Here is a 21524-nt window from a genome sequence, read left to right on the forward strand (position 1 = left end):
ACGTGTTTTTGCCCTTACACCGACGTATATTTACTATATATTCATGTATATTCACTGTGTGCTCAGTGTTGTCCGAGAGTTCGCCAAAAACCCTAATTAAAAATCATCATCTCCCCGATGCAAGTACATCTTTGCAAGCCCAAACGAATTGTGAGAAAGAATACTTACTATTGCGCGGAGTCATTTAACTGATACTCTCTTGAACGATTAAAGCACTCCTGGATACCCATGTCAGACCAGAGTCTCATTAAGGCGCCTTTCAGGGGGGCGGAGTAGGGTTCTGAGTCTAGCATCTTACTAACAATGTCAAGCACCATCTTACAGTCGTCCTGCATGAACAGCAAGGTTTAGTACATGTAGCGGTACAATGGTTGACAAAAGCCAGACACGATGAATGATAGACAACAGGAACTTGAAGGGCAATCGCAATTCTTGTCTTTTCCACAGTGTCATTTGTCAACACTTTGTACTTGGGAAAGACTGAAATAAATCTTGCGCAGATTTCAAGTACGTGGTTGAGAATTTTGAATTCAAACTCCCCAAATATTTGCCAGTTGGCCCACGGAGAGAGTTTTCAAGTGTATGTGGACGGTATGTAGGTTATGACCTTCACCCAGATTACGTCATCCGTAGCAAAATAACCTCGCCTAGAAAATGTTAAAGAGAAGTTTTGATTCATTGTTAATTCCATCTCTTGTTCTGTATGGGACGTCCTATGGGCAGACTATCGCGTATTGCATTATGATAACAGCGAATGAGTGATCCATTCTATCTGCACCTACCTCTCTTCCCGGGTCTTCGTAAGCTATCTCCAGTTTCTCCATAGCTCTCAGTATGGACACCATAGATTGTAACGTGTTGCTGAATACAACTGGTCGGTAAACCTTTGCGTCTTCATCGCTGAACCCCTCCTCGTGAATAATTCTAAAGACGATAGGGACAAACGTTTACCGTTAATTCTAAAGTTTCTTGGAATCAATCAGCAATGTCCTTGCTGTTGGAAGCTCCGCCAATGAATATTCTGTAATGTTCACTCGGGCCTCGTTTACCATCAGATATTTACTACTAAAACATAACGGTGGTTTAAATAAGGGAATAAATATGTGCTTGACGGGTCTTATTGTGCGTTTAAGACCGGCTCAGGAGAATGGACGCGACTAATGCCCAAGCCGCAGGCGAGGGCATTATCAGCCTTAAAAATACCTGCTTGCCCTGAAGAAGGTACTCAGTTACCGAAAACTCGGCAATCACATATTTCAGAGCAGTATATTATATTCTTGTCATTATAATGATCACGGTGCTACTACACGCAACCCTTCCATATTTCAGAGATGGAGTAAACTGTCTTGTGTCCAGGCGCTGGGTGTACCAGCGTGTGTTTTACGCAGCAGGCATTACCAAATGTTAATACGCGGTCAAATTGCACATTGTTGAATACGGAGACTGTCTGAGGTGTTTATGAATGCAGTGTTCAAGATCTATCCCATATAGAATGTTAAAAATATAATGTTAAATTTAAGTTTACTGATACACAAACACGAATCACCTGGACTAAAGAATCAAGTTGGTAAGTTGGTTTTAAAAAGGACTACTTACTTGTTTTTAAAAAGATCTAATCATGTGGAGGTATGGAGCCTGGATTGTGCCAAAGGCTACAAACTGGTTTAGGAAATGGCTTGTGATAGGCGGGCGGTAAATGATGCGTGTTCCAAACAAAAATCATAAGCAAGCAGCCCTGGACGATTTCCTAGAATGCCTGATCATACCTTTATTGATTCGGTACAGATACAAAATGCTCGCCAAAATGGAATCGTCAAACGACCACCAGTCCTGATTACCCCGGTGAAACCTTTTCCTCTTCAACTCCAAAGCTTCGTTCCCTGATAGGTCATTGCCTGACTGCCGAATTACAATTTAATAGGACGACTTGGAAGTAGTGTTAACTTGCAGATAAGCACGATAAAGTATAATTTATGTAGAATTGCCACAGCTGGCCTAACCTAGTCAACCTTCCATGCAACTGATAGACATGTGGTTAAATCAAGAAGGCGTTGTGACTCGAGTACCAATGTTGCCAATGCCACAAAAAGTTTAGTAAGTGTGTTTCCTAACTTTCTTCCCGAATCATTGGGGACAGCATAGCAACCCTAAAGTGGTAGATGTCCGCGTATTCATGAATGTACTTTGGGAGAGCACATTGACAAAAAAGTAAAACGTACAAAATCTCTCAAAAAAGTATATATATATATATATATATATATATATCCATCCATTACACGAAATTCTAACCTATGCTTAACTTGAATTTGCGTAGAGAAAAAAAAACATATTATAACAAACTTAAAGTAGCTATATTTTACACATAATGGACTGGCAATGAGGTCAATAGTGCACGTCTATGTCCCTGAGGGACTGTGAGTAACGAGAAGAGGATCCTGTATTTCCTCAGGCCCGAATTTGGCCAGTCCATATGTTTTACAATGCACCTCAAACTAGAAAAGTATTCATTTAGGATTTTAACTGTTTTAATTCAACTTTCAATAGCACTTCAAAAATCGCAAAAAAATTAAGGTTTATTTTAGTGTCCCTTGACGTAGTCTAACTTTGAGTTGTTAAACTCAACAGGGACAAGGATTCTTCAAGGGTTTTAACTGTTTAAATTCAACTTTTCACTCAATACCAATTCAAAAAATGCAAAAATTAAAGGTTCATATAAGTTTTCATAGACGCACCGAAATTTTGAGTCGCTGTATACAATTAGAAAACATATCTTCCAGGTCTTTAACTGTTTTAATTTAACCAACATTTAAAGTGAGCCATAGCAACCTCCGGAGGGCGCAATAACCAGTCAAAAATATTCAAGACTAGTGCCTGACCGTGCACTAGTCTCTAGAATTGATGCACGCACAATGTCTAAGCGCATGTCGAGTCACGCTGACGCCAAATTCATATACTTGCCCTTATCAGTGAACCACACATGACCGTATTTCAGCCAACCAGGATAGAGAACCAGGACGAGGTGAGTTACAATATGCAAATGTAACATGGTTTGAGGTTATGGAGAGAGTGAAGCAAAAGGTTGTACCCCACCATGGTTTGAGGTTATTGGGAGTTGACAAAATAGTTTGCCAACTCCCTATACCTCGGGGAACTAACATCGACTGTCTAACCGAAATAAACCATGTTAAATTTCTTTTACTAGGCCTATACCTCATACATATTTTATTTAACAACCTCTGAAAATAAAAACGTTGCCAGGCTGGCGCCACCCGAGTGCACAGTACACCTGGGCGACGGTTCCTAGATTTTCTGCTACAGCGCATGCGTTTTTAACTGTTAAAACGCATGCGTATTTACTACTTGTGTGAATGATCTCGTGTGCACAAATGATAGTTCGGCGATCCGTCATGAATATGTATGAGGTATAGTAATAATTGGTATGTCCAGGTTTGAAACTCTGTCCTCCGAGTATCGTACGCTATAAAGTAAACGACCGATACGCACGTATGTATGCAAATCTATGTAACCCGATAATCCGAACGGAATCAGGAAATAGTCAATGGTTCTGTCATGCCACATGACATTGTTCTTCAACTACATGTATATCCTGAACACATTTCTTCCCACAAAGCAGTACAGCCTTAACGAACGCATGTTTCTAAGGACACAGGCGATACATTTGTTCGAACAGCCCTTGGATTATGAGAAAAGTTAGGCCTAGTTAATTATCTTGCTCGGTTGACGTTGGTGCGTTATATTTTTAGGACTGAAGGCAACGGCAAAGTAAATGACCACTGACTGTCAACGATGGTGTCTGGCCGTGCATAATTCATTTGCAAACGTCTACTCCATAGACTAAGTAAACGGGACTCTTTCTCTGAAAACCTAGCGCTATTGTTGTCTGTAAAAATAATTTTAACGTTCAATCTCAACACTGATTTTGTAGTGCTAGCGTTAGTGCAGCACTATTATAAAAAAAGAGCCAAGTGGCGCCTACGGAGGCAATCTCATTCTCCGCTTACTGGGCAGGCAACGGAGTTTAACCGAGCAGAGCCTATTTTCTTGAAAAAGTTTAAAGGCAGCACACCACAGTCAGATGAAGTTTGACCTTATGAATGTCTATAAATTTGTCATTTGGAAATAAATTCCGAATCAGTCATTTTCACGACATAGTGGCTCACATCAGCCCCTGTCATGACGACAATGCAAGACGAAAAATTGGGTCAACCAGAATCAACGGTCGTTTGACCTCAATTTTACATAGTATCATCTGCGTATTAATGTTTCCATTATGATGGACGGTTTGGGGACGAAAACTCTGTCGTATGAGCCAGGAGAAAGTGCATTACGCTTTCATATTATCCGCTTGACAGGTGTTCGTTGAGATCATGTCTGTATACTAGACCGAGCAGAATTATGCGAACATATACATGTACATGACTTCCCGCGCCCAGCGTCTGTGCAACTGGTGGGACATTATGATGCCGCTCGAATCGAAACGCAGTATGATCGACATTTGAAGGTAACATAAAGGCCGGTTTTTATTAGGCGTAAAAGCGAACACTAATGCATATTTGTGACGTAAGATTATTCCCATTGCGAATATGTAAAAGTTAAACGAATTTCAACAGGAGCGAAATTTCCCTGCCAATTTAGCTTTAGTGAAATGTGAACCAGCCCTTTGAAAACAACTCAAACTGAATAATAGATACAACCGCGTGTGAAAATTTTCCCTTCCACTGTAAAGGGTGTAAGGTAATATGCAGTTGATGACCAATCTTCATAAAATGCATGTTGCATTACATCCCCCGATTGTATATTCTTTATTTACAGTAAAATAAAACATTATATAATGAAATTACTCAAAAACTACATTGACACCCATAAACGTAAGCCCACTGACAACCAATAACAATGAATGTATATAATCCATTGTGAAAGGCGAGATTCAATGGAAACATTGTGACACCTGTGGTCTTGAAATGCTGGAAGATTTCGCGTGTAAATTGTGCACAGGTAGACGTGACAGCGCTCAATGGTTCGTTGTTCGTCAACTTGGTGTCCAAAATTACAACATGTCAAAATAGCAGGATTCTCCGTATGTGTCCTTCATCAGGCAACGTTGTTCCACTAGGACTCGGAGTTTATTTCCATAATCAATTCGAGAGGACATGAACAAAGATCCTTGCTGCATTTGTATTCATTATACTCATTCGTTTTTGTGTGTGTGTTTGTTTGTTTGTTTTTTTATTGAGTGAGATATCGCACTCAACAGCCGTGCAACAAGATTTTACGTTCCCAGTGTTTCTCACTTTAAGAGCAATATTGTTCGTGCTCTGCGGACAACTGATAACACAAATTCTGTAATACTCGATGCAACGGGTAATTTAATGTATACTCGACAGATAATGCACTTAAAGCAGTATACTGTACCCCTTCTTCGTCGGCACATGGGGTTACAAAATCAGAATTATATACTCAGTTTGATCTACTGCAGATAAGTGGAAGTCAAGAATTGATTTTACAGCGTTTAAATTAACCGATATCTTTTTCTTCACATTTAAAAAAACCCACATACGTCTAGAACATTTTTAAATAAGTATTTAATAGCTGACTGTTATAATAGCAATATTCGTGTCGTGGATATATTTCAGATATTAGAAGGGCGTGATCAATAACGTAGAGCGTGCGCAAAAAGGCGTGGTTATATAATGATCCAAAAATCGTACATTGTTAAGATATAGGCCTACACACAAGAAATTTATGGAAATTTTCCGAATCCAGGTAGAACCACTATGTGTCACATTGTATTAACATGTAAAAGGTCCTTGCGATTCTATCGACCCCCCTCCAAATAAATTTATACAGCATACCGTTTAGATTCTTAACTATGTCTGGGGTGTGGGGGTTCTGGGAGAGACAAGATCAAAAAAGTGAACTTAGATAAAATGAGAGACTTCACTATTGTGACTCGACCCAGAACCGTAAGGTTTCTCTTGGACCAGTGATCTACTAAAGTGGCAGTAACACTTTATTATAGTTCACCGAAATCATTTCATCAAGATTGACGATAAAATCAATACCCAAAGCTCTAAAACTGTCCTCAGGGCCAACCCAATGAACGTTTATATCCTCACAGAGGCGTTTCTGACGCCCCTTGTTACCACAAATCCACACGGCATTAGTTTTGTCAATGTTCACTCTGAGACCAGAAATATTACCGAAATCGCCCAAGATCTCAAAAGCTCGGTCGAAAGACTGTTCTGAACCATCTAGAAAGAACACAGTATAATCAGCATACTGAGAAATCCTGTACTCTCTGTCCTCGACTAAAATAGCCTTGAGAATGTTGTCGTTGCGGACAAGCATGCCCATAATTTCGGCACACAAAAGGAACAAATAAGGACTCAAACCATCTCCTTGACGACGACCCCGTTCGATCTTAAACGATTCTGATAGAGAACCGTTTACTAATACCGAGGCGGTAGCACCACCGTAAAGTACCTTGAACCATTTCTGAATAGAGGAACCTAAGTTTTAAAGATCCAAAACTTAAATAATAAATTCATGAGAAACTGAACCAAAAGCTTTCTCAAAATCAATTAACAAAAAAAAAACGGGAATATTATTATTATCCCTATAATTGAGCAAATCATACATCAGGCGAATATTTTCCCCGAATACAGCGTCCCTTCAAAAAACCTTTTTGGTTTTCATGGGTAATTGCAGAGAGGCTAGTTTTTAGCCTCTCTGAAATACAACTAGAAGCTAATTTATACGAGGTATTCATCAAGGAAATCGGTCTCCAATTTTTAAAAACTGGCGTGGTTTATCCCCTTTCAAATTTTCTTCATGAGCCAGCGGACCACTTATTTTGTCCCTAGTCAAATTTGAAAGCACAGGTGGGTTAACCTTGTTGAAAACAGCGCGAAGATTTATGGTAGGCCTCTGTTCTGAATACGAATAAAGTTTCTTATAAAGAAGCGGGCCTCTTTAATGATATCTCGTGAAGTCGTTAAATCGCTACCGTCACCTTTATACTTTCTTTTGTATTGTTTAGAGACGATTTAAAAAGATATTATGCCTTGGAAAAAATTAGTTTTACCACCAATGGAAATTCTGTAAAATTTAACACTAGATGGGACCTTTTCTCCTTGCTGTTATTAATTAATTTATTAATTAACTAATATAATTAACTAATATTAATTGACTACTTGTATGTTTTCTTTTCTTGATTTTATGTAACATGCAAGAGAAACTAAAATAAAGGCCCTGAGTGAAAAAAAACCTTGTAAAAGGTCACAGGCGCAAGTCAAAATTTTGTTTACTTTGTTTTGTTTTATTTAAAATAATGAAATTCTGAATAGAATCAATATGAAATCTTCTAAATATGGATTTGCCTGATTTCCGCATGGGACATTTTTCATTTTAATGTCATGATTCACCTGGCCGTGAAATAATAGAACTAATTAACTTCGAGCCATCTGCTATCCGAAGAATCAACAGAACAGAATTCGTGCCAGTGTTAAGTTCATGTTTAAGCGTTTCGATAAAACCGAATGCGCCCTTACGGTGAATCAAGAAAATTATAAAACTGATATTATGTCTGGTTGAAAGTACTCTACACTGAAATTAATGTTCGCTGTAACTGGGCCATTTTGTCCCATAAATCGAGGATGCTAGTTGACGGAGCGTTAGTAAGTCTTTATGGAAATCATATACTGTAGGTCAATACATGAAAATCGTGTGGGATAAAACAAGCGTTGCTGTGTCATGCCCAGCTCCTAGCGTATAAACATCCACATGTATTGTTTATGCTACGAGTTAGTATATTTAATTATTCAATTTATTATCCCCGTAATGCTGACTGCGTGAATCAAGAGCGGAACTTAATCGGAGGAGGTCCCACAACACCTCCTATGCCAGCAGAATGGATTTGATTTTCTCTTATATTGCCAATTTCTTCATTATCATCTGATTTATTTGATCGACCATAATAAAACATAGTGACGTGTATTTGTGTTTAGGGGTACATGAAGCGCACAGAGCCCTAACGGGGGCACAGGGGCACCCCTCCCCCCGCACGATGCCCGTGACTCCCGTGTGCCCCCCCCCAGAAAAGCAAATATTCTGGTGATAGTCCACCTTATTTTAACTACATAACCGGACCTACTGAGAACCCCGAAAATGAGCCCCCCCGGGCACCTTGCAAAGTTTACCCCAGTTATGCCGCTGGTAGTGCATGGTGGGGATATATAGGGCCTATATCACATCATCAGCATATCGTTTGGTATGTGCATTGGCAAAAGGGCTTAGTAAACATATTCGTCTTCTGCAAATGTAATTAAGAATTGTTATTATATTAATAACTGACTTCCCCATTACATTTATGACCACAGGTGCACTTTCGTTATTTCACGTACATGTCCATGTACGTATGACTGCATAATGTAAACCAGTTTACAATTTCTAAGCTGAGGCGTGAGCGCATAGGCCTACTACAGTGTTTGGTTTAGGCCTACTAAGATCCTTGCGGGAAAGGAAAACCAAACACGAAAACTGGGAAACCCTGAATCATAGTTCGACGTGATTTCTTTTTCTTTTTAAATTTTAAATCCATTCAAAAGGCATTCAGCTTTAATGTTACGCACATGGGTGGCTTGACTTTTCCCGTTTTTACTTACCCACGTGTAATAAAAAAAATCACTGAATCAATTATTCTTCCACACAGTGAGTCTGGCACATGTCATGTCTGATATAAACATTAGACTTGCTCGAAAAACATTTTTGCCAGCCTTATATTAATTAAGAATGTCTGCAGTATGTTCACCATTACCCTTACTTTATCACAGCCCTGAGAACGTTGATTGCACACTGGGCATGACATTTTAAGGTCTAAAAAGCTGTATAAACACGTTCAGAGTTTATTCAGAGTTTATGATTATGATAAATCACAGCTTGCCGAATCGTTCATTCAACAGCAGTAAGAACAACAGTCTGCGAACATTATCGAGCTGTTTCCATGAAAATTTCCCCTTAAGCCTTTAACGTTATTGTTATTTCCATGCTACCTCCCCAATTACGTCGTGTTGATGAGATCAAAAAGAAAAAAAAACAAAAGCAAATGCGAACCCTCACTACTAACCGACGTGATTAAAGGCACTCTGAGTCATGTACACTTAGACTCCTTTTCTTCGAAAATGTTTGAGTCATTTGAGTCATTGAGCCTAAGGACCACGTGGACGAAATTGAAGAGTTGAAAGCTCTTTAATCTGTGACCTTAAAGTCGATTAACCAAAGTTGTATCGGCTTCCTTGGATGCCCCATGTCCACAGGCCTGTCTTTTACGCATAAACACGGGAACGTCATTCTGTGTGGGTTTCCACGTATGAAATTTTAATGTGACCAAAACGGATTTTCTTCTCTCCAACAATGTCACAAAACACCACAGAAACTCTTTAAATATTATACATGTAAATGTTTCTGTCAATAAATTCAATTTATTTATTTGTATACTTTAAATTATATTCTTTGCCTCGACGGCTTCAGTATGCGGATCTTTGACTGGCTACATGTGGCTACATGCAAAAGAAAGATCCATGAAGATCTCTAATTCGTCTTATCTTCTGTAGCAGTAAATGCAGTTTTGTGGTTATTCATGTCGCAAAAACAACCAGTGAAACGTTTGCTTGCTTTGTGTATTTGTTTTGGTTAGGTGTTACTTATATAATGTCCATCAAAATCTCTCATACAGAGAGTGTATTTTGCTGACGTGGTCACACATTCAACATGCATGAATACTGCTCCCTTTAAAAAATTTCACGCTCACTCAAACAGCATATTACTCCTTACTGGAGCAATATGCTATACAAAAGGGAACAACAAATGCAGAAAAGAATATAACATTAACCGCAAAACATTAGAAACTGAAGGGACAAATTGCTTGAACAAATCATTTGTCCTGAGTGTTACATTTAGACAATTAAGAGGCAGCGTACTCTAAATGCTAACAATTGTATTTTGGGGTTGATTTTTTTTTAGTTCAAATGCAGGAAATAATTTTAAAAATCTAATACAAGAAGGGTAAAATGAATGGGTAAACTTTTACATTATGAGATTGAGATAACATACTGAGATATTAAATGTATTATTTAAACGTATTTTAGTGACACAAAAGTGATTACGATAAGGAAGCATTAAGCATAATACATAGGATGCCATTATTGCTCCGTAAATTTAACAACTCGGACATGATAACAAGGAAATCATTTGGCAAGCCTGGTACGGCAACTACTGTGACATTTGCGCATTCAAATCACAATGCAGGTTAACACAAATATCTTTCCGATGATGCTATGTACGAGTACGCCTGAATGGATTTTCGGTCATATTTCACGATGTTGTTCATGGGTAAAATGATGCTACGTGGAGTCTGAGGGATTTACTGCCAGGGTCAAGCAGAGGTCAACATGACATCTGTGCTACTATGACGCACGAGTGACAGAAACGCATCCTGGTCTGTCGCATCGTTGTAAAAACGAACTTCATTTCGAACGGTATTGTCCTCTTTGTGAACAAACATGAGGCATTCACACATTACGTCGGGTCCTATGTATACATGCAGATAGGTACGGGCATGGAATTCATCATGGCCACAACAGATATTTATCAAAAATAAAAAGGGTCATTACATTCTGACAATGATATCCTCTTAAAATCCACGCCCAGCCCTAGAAATATAAATGTTATCCTAAACCGTCTTTGGAAATGCTAATTTTGGACACACAAGTATATCGGCGGAGATTTGCAGCTATTTACTGTCATAATGTGGAATTTGGGAGGCTTTGGTAAGTAGAACATAATTCAAAACCAACGTTCTACATTTATGGCCTTTCTTTTGAAGATCAACGTATCACTTACTACTTTGATAAGCACAGGATAGGCAGAACAACTAAAGGCGTTGTTTCACTTGATAGGCTTTATATACTTTTTGTGCTCATTATAAGTCGAAATGTGTTGTATAACATACTCTTTTACTGATGCTGTTTTGATATATGTTTGTGTGGTTTACTTTATAATACAAATTTGGTATGTAAAAAACATCAGAAAAATACTGAGTATCTGACTCTCGTATAGATCTCAAGTGCTGTTAGATGAAAGTGGTAAACATGGATTCATATTTTTAGGCATCTCATTTTGCAGCCGTTTTTCATAACACCGAGTATGTTTGTCAATGTATCCAAGCAAAAGAGTTGCCTCCAAGTTTCATCCCAACTTCCAGCATAAGCTTTATCGGCACAAGACTGGTTCAACTTCAACAAGCTGGGCTGCAGCCATATTGCTGTTATCACGTTAACATTAAAGCGAGCGTTGATTAAAGTTAACGTTAATACATATCACCCACTTTAGAAAATTAAAACATTTAAACATGACAAATTGATTTCCATGCAAAGTAAGCGATAGGGCCTGGAGAATTAGCACAGATAGAAATTGTTAGTATTGGAGAATAAATTACAAATTATGAGACAGCGCAACAATAACAAATCTGAGGATCAGTTTAGATGACAATTTAAAGGTGATTGAAAACATTATTTTAGAAAATATTCAACTGCCCCAGTTCCACAATTGTCATTTCTTTCTACCTCTGTAGCCACGTCCTTTCCAACACGAATGCTATTGAGTGTCATGAACACTATGGGTGTTATGAATGCTATATAATATTGAGTATCGTGTTCTACAAATTTTTGGTCCGACTTGTGACTTTTTCCGTCGCTGTTACACCTGGCACGTATACTTTAACAAGAGATATATCACTGAAATTGATTTCAGACTATTTTTATTCGTTTGGTAGGTAATTAATTAATAATAATCTAGGAAATTAAATAATGAGTTCTAAACAATGGATAATATAAAACTATACGCCAGATGTAACAGGGACGGGAAAAAATTGGCCTCCAAATTTATAGAAATTTGAATGACCTAAATGCAAATTCAAAGAAAAGGCACAGAACGAGACAATGTTGACCTTCAAATTTGAAATGTTTACCCACAAATCTTTCGAGGCCATGACGTATACAAAGCAAACCCTTTACGAATAGTTTCCACTTATATGTTGTTACGTTGTATTTCTCGGCCAACATTACAAAAATGATGAGTGATTTCTGACACCTCAAATATTATTGCTGATGTTTCATTGAGAAAATACCGAGTCCACTGGTGATTTGTTCATAGTATTTCATGTGATATTGCTGATAAATCACTCACTGTAATAGTAGTTAACACTGTTGATTCTAATTTTTGAAAACAAATTGTGATAATTTTCTTTACATCTACGTGTACTTCTGGCAATAAACCACATGCACTGTGAGTTTTCAGAGTGCGTGGTGAACATTAAAAAAGTGACAAACCCAAAAAGGTGCAGGGGGGTTTCTATCGAAATAGCAATTATTGATTTCACAAATTTCAAACTTTTTACCGTATGTTATAACCACAGTAATGACACAAATCTAACGGTCAGATGCAGAGTCAATTTTACGCTTGTTGATTAATGATATTCATAATATATATATTGAGGTTTATCCACTCTTTCAGAAACTTGAATCACTTTCCTTTGTCACTCTGTCGTGCCCACAAAAAATGATTTTGCATTGTCAATTATGCACAGAGTTATAATTATGTCCGGCTGACAGAAAAAGTGACCAGATGTTGATAAATTTGTATTTTTGGGTGCACGATATATTTTGGACGTGGGACTAATTGGGGTAATCGAAAAAGTAGTTCCGGCAAACTGTAACACTTTATCAGAACATGGATAGACATAACGTCAAGATTGAAATGTGGAAATTTTTTTAAAATGTATCTGTATTTAAGAAACAATTATACATTTTTGCCAACATAATTGTACTTGACATGCATTTCATAGCACCGTATCATAATGCTTCCAATAATCTCAGGTCAACGTACAAAGGGCGAATGCCCCACATCTGATAAGTTCATAAAATAAATTGATAATCGTTTCAGTAAAATGTTTGCTGTACACTCCCCGGTCCATAAACCATAGCCTGCTTCAGAGATGCGACCGAGATCATGGATACTTATGCAGACATTACATATGTCTACCAGGAAATGTAATATCGGAAAAGCCACGTTTCCTTCCTTTAGTGAAAACACACTTTACTGTAGTGAATACAAAGCGACCGCGCTATGCAAGGCTTTGAACACATTGATTTAGCCCAGCCTCTCATATAGGCATATACGGGTTGATATTGCACAGCATGTATCCTGATAATTACTGTGCAGCGGCTGCTTTGACGTAAACATGCAAGCGGCTACATGATAGCGCTGATGATGAAAATGGCGGTTACTGGCAAATTATGGATGGGTAATGATGATGGGGAGGGGTACATCATGCACGCTTCGCTGGCTGTGGGAGGACAGCGTGGAAACAATGAAAATAAGGTTGCCTCGTGACATCATAGCGCGCAGCGTGACTGCTCTATTTGCACAGCATATCGTGGGGTTATACCGCCATTGTTGGGTTTCCCTTGTCGTCGTATTCATCTAATTTTCGCCGCTTGCTCGACCTGTTTACTCGCTGGCGGGCACCAGTTGAGGGAGGGGCGCTGCCTGCCGTTGCTTATATCCATATATCGGGGCTACCAGATTGACACATGATGCGCCTTTCTGGACTCCTGATTCATTCATTTCGGTTAGAAATTAGACCGAGGCATACAAATTCTCATCAGCTGGCAAATGAGGGAACGAGCTCAAGACTTACTTCATCTGTTTGACGATTGTGCTTTTCCCCGATTCCCCTGCACCTGTAAAACGAACACAAAATGAGATTTAGTCCTCACCAATCATAATGAGGTAAAATGTTAATGGAGCGGACGAATTTGACTGACGGCCGGCCGCGCAATTATAATACTCTCGACCACTTGTAAACATCCTTGGTTGCAGTGGTAAGCAAATGACTAAAATCCCACAGCTTGAAAGGGCTGAAACCTCGTCATCACTAACAAGAACACTCGAAAAACACAATGCATCATCATACAAAACATATGACAAGCCTCTTGAGCAGAAGTCTCCGCAAGAGGGGACAATTAGCCGAGCGGTAGTGAATGAGGCTTGTATTGCGGCAATATGACAATAAACCGAGGAGAGACTAACAAGTGAATACTGTCAAGCGCTAAAATCATAGCATGAATCATTCAACTTGAGATGCGGGCTGGGCTGATCAGCCAGCAACACACGAAGCAACTCACCCAGCAGTAGTAACTTAACATCCTTGGCTGCTTGTAGTCCGTCATCTTTCAAAGCCTTGTCGATTTGTCGGCTTTTCTCTGCTGCTTCCCGATCCTCGGCACTCATAGTACAGCCCATCTTGTCTAGGGTGAGGCACGCAGCAAATCATATGCAAAGAAGCCAGCCTGAGAATTCGGGCCGTATTTTTCCACGAGCCGCCCGTTAGTCAGCAGACCCGTGACGTCTAGCTGTCCAACGCGCGCTGATATTTCGTAGGGTTGTCCTGTGACGTAAATGCCGAGTAAATGAGTTTGGATCCTGTACACACAGCCGGCCGTATGGCGAGAAGTACGTAGTGGATATATAGCAAGGTGTGGTGCGGACTGCAAGACAGTCTAGTTGATTGGCATGACAACGTCACGGCATACATTGCCAAGGCGGCTGCCTTTCCAATTCAGATACCGATTGTCACTGACGAGATGCAAAGCACATCTCCTCACTGGCGTCCTATCCGCATATCATTCTTTCGTCTATTTTCCAATGATCTTGTGGATGAACAGCAGTATTCATCAGGATGAGTTGGTGGTCCCCAAAAGCAATAACAGGTTGACTGTAGACTGAAGAGAAAGGAAAACAGGGAGGGTGTAAAAAAAAGGACACAGTGGTCGCCCGAGGCGGCTATTGGATGGCACGGTGTACACTTCAACGTGTGCATTTTTCGACAGAATGTTCGCACGAGTAAGCAAACGAAAGATATGGCACGTGACATTTGTGTCAGGTGGGCCCACGTATAGCACATCTGTCCATACCAGCATGATTGACAATGACCAACCTATACATCAAGAGCATTTCAATAAAATACAAGCATCCCAGAATACAAATTTTGAACTATGTTTGTTGTCCGTTTAAAAAATTGAATTCCAAAGTGATCATTGTAATTTGGATACCAGTACGCTGACAATTTGGTTTAAGTTATTCACTTCACAGAGTTAGGCAATATTAGAAATCAAGTAATGATACACAGATCACGTCCTATTTATGTATTCACGGAAAGCACGTCAAATTTTATTCATACTATTGCACTCCAAGAAAGTAAATGTATATTATTAGCCATAAATCAATTATTTATGGCTGTCTTTTATTTTAGGTTTCTGTACACATTCATTTGAAGGAGGGTATTAAACGTTCAGAATGTACATTTGCAGGTTGTTCCTAGAAATACACGCAAACCACATCTCCACATTCAAAATCCTGCATCACGTCAGAACTTCTGCCACATGAGTCATGTGAACGATGAAAAAGAACGATGTTCGGTGGTAAACCAGCTAATGTTGCGGATGGATCTGAGTGGAATGTTGAAATACATATTCATGAAAACTATTCAGCGAAGCCGTTGATGATTTGTGGAAAAACTCAAGCACTTGGTTTACAACGAAGTAGCACAAAAGGAAGTAAACGGACCGGAAGCCAGATGAAATACCAACGGCTTCAAAGTTGAGTACACATATTACATAGGACAGAGGTGCATATGAAGCGTTAGTAGATGAACTACGTTGTTTGGGTTCAACCATGATTCACCTGAATTGTCGACACCCTTCACCGTTACAAATTTCTTATTTCTGGCAAGAAGTTTTCCATTGGCAATATATCTCTTGTGAACCATCCTTAAGGTTAAAAGTCAAAACAATAGCCATCAACGCAACGCACATTTACCGGACGAGATAAAACATTTTGAATCGGACGGTGTTTTGCTCTTGCACGGATGCAGTTGCATAATGCTAAAGCTAATTTTAATTCCGTACAGCTTTTGATTTAAGAAAACAAAAACAAAGCAAAAGACGAAATTATTATTTCCCTGGCAGATAACAAATTGTTGGTCTGCTGTTATTTTACTATTGAAAGTTACCAAAAAAAGTTTTTAAAAAGAGTTGGAAGGTGGACACTAAAGATGGTAAGATGGCCTCAGAGATGGTTGAATTCAATACTGACCTCAAAGAAAATTCTCAAAATGAAAAAGCGATTCCTTAAATTTTGTAAAAAGATACATGCATACGCATTTATGCAAAAAGAAATTAACGAACCTAATTCAAGCGAAAGAATGGACAATTTGGTGATCATGGTAGAACATTTTAAGGTTAAAATGATTTTTTAAATGTTTATTATACTGGTGTTTAATTAAATAAAAACTGTATTCACGTAATTTCCAACCCCCTTTAGTGACGAATTGCCCAAAAGAAAAATTCTGTTTAATTAACGAACCAGCGCATTAAGTATTCGCTATTTGCTGAAACCTCAGCGCGCTGCCTGGGTATTTAACAACGTGACAAATAACTTAGTCTTCGCTGGCAGGAGTGACATGAATCGAAATGTGATGACATCCGGGATCTACTGTTTCGCAGGCTTTCAAGCACCAACGACGACTTCCAAGTTACGACGACAAAAAGGATAAGCATAAAAGGAAATCTTTTTTCTTCATAAATGGTGTATTAGAATGAATAAAGCACTGTATGGGTGGTGGGCCACGATGGCTTGATGGACTCTCCTTTAGGTTTTCTATTCTTACAATTATAGGTAAGGTCTATGACTCACTGGTGATGGCTATAAATAAACCCAGACCAGATGTTTGGGCGCTGTTTTTCATTTTTACGTGTTGCTTTCTTTCAGTCTTAAGTTGATCTTACAAGTGGCGCCCACAGACCGAACCAGAAAAACAAGTGAGAAAAGCGCCCAACTTCTGAGGCTAAATAGCCTACAAACGCGATCAAGAACGGATACAGAACCAAATTTTCGGAGGGCAACCTGTTTTCGAGTGGGCCATTTTTCATGTAACCTCTCATGGCCTGTATGAAGGGTGGGACAGTTCATGGATGTTTACATACTTTTTGACGGAAGGGAAATGAAACATACTGAAAACCTCGACTTTCCCTCATTAATTTCAAGATAGATTTTTGCTCCTTTCTTTGGGGGGCATGCCAGCGTTGGCACCACTGGATTTGCCCTTGCTCCTAATTAACCTTTTTTCACATCGATAAATATTTATTGTTTGAAAAAAATAAATACATAAAGGTGTTTTCGTAATTTTGATCAACAAGGTCGGAGTTACGCCACAAGTGACACAGCGTAATGTGACGGCTCGGGACTTCAACACACTGGCTAGCAAACCACCTGCGTGCTGAAGCAGCAACAAGTCTTAGCTGTTCGTCTATTTTTTCGTCCACCCCAACGTAGAAGCCACAAAACCAACACAAACAAAAAAAATTTAAATAGTTAAACCATGCTTCGTATTTGATCACGACAAATCGGCATTTTTTATTCCTCCACAACGTTCTTTATTTACAGCATTATAGCGGGAAAGTGATGGTGAAACTGAGTGAGCAGTTTTCGTGTAGTTTTCTCTTTTTCCTTTTTCCTTTTTTTTTTTTTGCATTTACATCTGTTATCCCTATTCAAACAAGAAAATTGAGAAAGAAAAGAACTTCATCACCTCCCGCCCAAATGAAAATAGTTCCTTGTCTGTGTATATCACAGCTGTTTTATACATTATCGGTACAAGCAACAGATAAGTCCGACTTGACAGACAAAATCTATAGCGTTTTGAGAGAAGCGGTGAAAGACGTCGGATGATTTCACCATGAAACAACACCTTAAGGGTTTCTTTAAACTGAGGCCAAAGGAAAACTTAATGACGTTATTGAACTCCTGACCTATAGTAGACTGCGTGTATAAGATTTATGCAAAAGTAACACATTGTCTGCTATAACTTACTGCAAGATACCCAGAACATTGTACATGTAACTTGGTTTGCACAGTCTAAAGAGGAGATAATCGTCAAAAGGAAAGGCTCATGCAGAGAACAGTAGAAGGCTCACACCAAGAAGAAAACTAAAGGAATTAAAAGACCAACTGAGAGAAGTATTCCAGAGTAGGCACCTTGGACTTTCTAAGGTCTATTTTGCCACGAAACTGTTAAACTGTTTAAACATGTTATTTACAAACACAGTTTGAAATTGTAGTGCAATTGCAGTGGAAAGATTTTCTCTCGGACACAGAGTCACAGACTCAAGAGGAAGTGGTGCGTCTTTTGCAGACTATGATGGTAGAATTCTGTCATCTCAGCAGTGTTACTTTGGTTGAAGAAGTTGACCAACAAAGTTAAAAGTTTACTTTGGATTTTTTAAAGTTAACATAGTTAAACACTTGAGGGTATTTTTAAAATTTTACATGGCAATGACAAAAGCAATCCTGTCCATGGCACAGTTGAAAAAGCCCTTTAGCGTGAAGGCGAGATGCTGATCCCCTCCAACTGCAGCAGCACCTTATATTTCGTGACAGAAGCATCCTCTATTCAAGTTTAGACAGATAATATTGTGCATTTCAAGCAATATTCTCAACGAAATAGTATTCTTAGGGTTAGACAAACGAAGACGGTCATGAATAATGTTTCCTGGAAAAAATTGAAAGAGGTCCAAGCGAGATATAACGGGCCAATTCAGCAACTTGTGAGAGCGGTCGTTCGTCTGAATCGTTGTCCAAAATCAGATTCACACATGGGCGTAACTCCTGGGAGATGGGAGCATATCATGCTCCGTTAGCAATCCATCTTGAGTATCAGAGCGTTTTTAGGATCTACCTCTCTGACCATGGATCAAAGTTAGCACCTTCTGCACTTTCAACGTATAAAATGCCAGAAACTCTAAGTTCGGGAAAATTTATTTCTCATACTGTACAATTTATATTTGAGGGAAAATTTTATGCCCACTTCTCCAGAGAATATCCTACATGTGCTTGGTCTTGATTTAAAGAGGGATTTGTACTCTGAACGATGTATTAAAAAAAACACTGTGTTTTATTGTATCGGTGTATACTGTTCTACTTTGCAACTTCTTAGTAAATCAGAACTGAAGCCTCTCTCAGTTAGGTCTGGCTTTACAAAATTACTTAAGTGATGTACCACGAACTCTAAATGATTTGATATAGGAAATGATTTGTCAATTTTTACAAACCAGTTTCAGCAGCTACAAATTGTTTAACTATGCATCAAATTCTCATTATATGTCTCCTTCCTAAATCTGAACTCACGATCCGTTACTTAGAACCTCTGTAATCCCCACATACCCATATAATGGAGTACCATGAAAGTCCTGCTATAGGAGTCTGTCTAGGCCGGTGAACAGGGGTAATCTCCTCAAAGTCCTTCTGCTTAAATTATTACGCACTGCAAAATGAGGTTTCTTCTTTTTCTTGAAGTGTTAAAAAATTAGACAATTGTTTCAGTAAACTTAAAGAACTCCTTTGACTCGAACTCCGAACCAGGATATAACACTCAGTCAGTACGAGATCAGACAGGTTTCATGGGCGGCAGAAGTTTGGGGTAATAAGCCCTCATTTGGAAACTCCCTCTGGATTTGTACTCAAGCTTGATAAATGATAGTGTGTGTGAGGAAAGACTGCTCAGACTGTCGTCTTTCGATCACACTTGCATCTACCATAGGAATCTTTACTGGGCGAAATAGACCGGTGTGGCTCATCAAGCCCGCCCCACACTTTCCCGACTTGACTAGTTCAACCAGAGAACAGCATCGGCCTCACGGTTAAATCGGCCACTCGGTGGTTATCTAGTAACCACTCACATGGTTGCTAGTCACATGACATATTTTGGGGGTGTTTCGGTTTTGCATCATGTAACTTTCTTTGTAAATTTAATTTGGTAGCATAAAAGTTACGTTTAGTGGAATGGGAGTGTTTCCTTCAAACTTTCCGGATCCAGCAAAAATCAGACGTTTGAATGGCCGTCTGGTGAACGGTTACAGGGGCCCAATGGCCTGGTGGTTCAGTGAATTGGTCAAAGGGAAACGGTGTACGCCGGGCTTCACTTTACGTTTGTTACTACAGAAATGTTCTCTGTCTATTTCGAGTTAAAATCAGTTAACGATGTCATGCTCATTGGACACTCATTGACCGAAACGAGGCGGTTGGAGTGACCACAATTGGTCATTAGTGGGCCACTTCACGTGTTTTTTTGTCGTGCTGAGTCGCAAATGCATGGCGCCCAGTAGGAATACGCTAAGTCTATGGCGACACAAGGAAAAGTAGGGCCTATAAGGACATTTGAATAAAATAAAATTATGAAATAGATTCGTCACGGTGGCCCCAAGATTGTTACGATCAAGTATGTTGTCATGGTTGTAGTCCACGAGTCAGAAATACTTCACGTTGATAGAGGATTTCAGACGATTATTAACGTTTCACTAACGACTATAGAAAGATAAATGAAGATTTGTCACCCTTATATATGAAGCAAATTGAAGATATATGAAGATAATTTATCTTTGATATCATGTGTTATCCAGTGTACGTTTCTCTGTTTCAACTATAAATTAACTCAGCAACTCGGTAACATGGATAGTAATTTAAGCTTCCGTATTCTATCCTGAACTGCCTGTTCCAATGCCCTGTATCAGTGGTGAGGAGCAAGCGCGGATCCAGGGGGGCCATGCCCCTTAAAACAAAGAGCCAAACATTTTCTTTTAAATTAACGAGAGAAAGGCAGAATTTGTTGTCTGTTTCATTTCCCTTCCTTCAAAAAGCGTGTAAAAAGCCCCCAAATGTAGCCTCACTCTTCAGCGAAGCCATATAGTAACATAAAATACGTAGCATTTTTGCCCCCTCCCCCAAAAAAATCAAGTTTGCCCCCTCCCTCCCCCGAAAATTTGTTACATTGTAAAAACGCTGGTGTTAAAATCAACTCTCTTTGGTGTTATGACCACACCATAGGGCGTTACTTTAACACCGCTGGTGTTACTTGGCACACCTATAAGTGTCACAATGCACTGAAGGTTGTTAAAAGTAACACCAAATAACACCAAAATTTTTAAACCAGTGAAAAGTGTTGGTGTAGTCCTCTAATAACACCGGGAAGGTTAAATTTAACACCCCATTTTTTGCATTGATATTGGATCCGTCCCTGGTAGGAGCGAAACTGAATAAAGTACCCTGAGATGGAAGACGTTAGTGGGCCAAGTCATCACAACTGTACCCGGGCAAATTTCAAAGGGATGGCATCTTTTAAGCGAGGGCGCTCTAACGACAAAGTATTCATTGATGTAATACTTAGGCACTGTTTATTCACCAGCTTATAAACGTAACTTTCAGTTGATACACCTACTATATATACCCTGTCCGAATTGCTTGGCTGCGGCTAGAAATCACACACGAGTCTATGCTTATGGCCGCAGCCAGTTTTCATAAAGTTGTGTGCAATTTCAAGCCACAGCCATGAG

General features: G+C 39.2%; 1 protein-coding gene across 1 annotated transcript in view; it reads right to left on the bottom strand.

Annotated features, from left to right (window-relative positions):
• gnao1 (G protein subunit alpha o1) overlaps nucleotides 1-14969 on the bottom strand; it is a 29097-nt gene extending 14128 nt beyond the window's left edge. The window contains exons 1-4 of the mRNA XM_022253013.2: nucleotides 14265-14969; nucleotides 13778-13820; nucleotides 783-924; nucleotides 169-329 (exon numbers count right to left, since the gene is read on the bottom strand). Of these exons, the coding sequence (XP_022108705.1) occupies nucleotides 169-329; nucleotides 783-924; nucleotides 13778-13820; nucleotides 14265-14382 (464 nt within the window). The 5' untranslated portion in view covers nucleotides 14383-14969. The remainder of the gene's footprint in view (nucleotides 1-168; nucleotides 330-782; nucleotides 925-13777; nucleotides 13821-14264) is intronic.
• Nucleotides 14970-21524: the final 6555 nt, after the last annotated feature.

Source organism: Acanthaster planci, linkage group LG06 (genome assembly GCF_054643075.1).
Source record: "Acanthaster planci isolate LZ-2023a linkage group LG06, COTS_SCS, whole genome shotgun sequence".
NCBI classification, from domain to species: domain Eukaryota; kingdom Metazoa; phylum Echinodermata; class Asteroidea; order Valvatida; family Acanthasteridae; genus Acanthaster; species Acanthaster planci.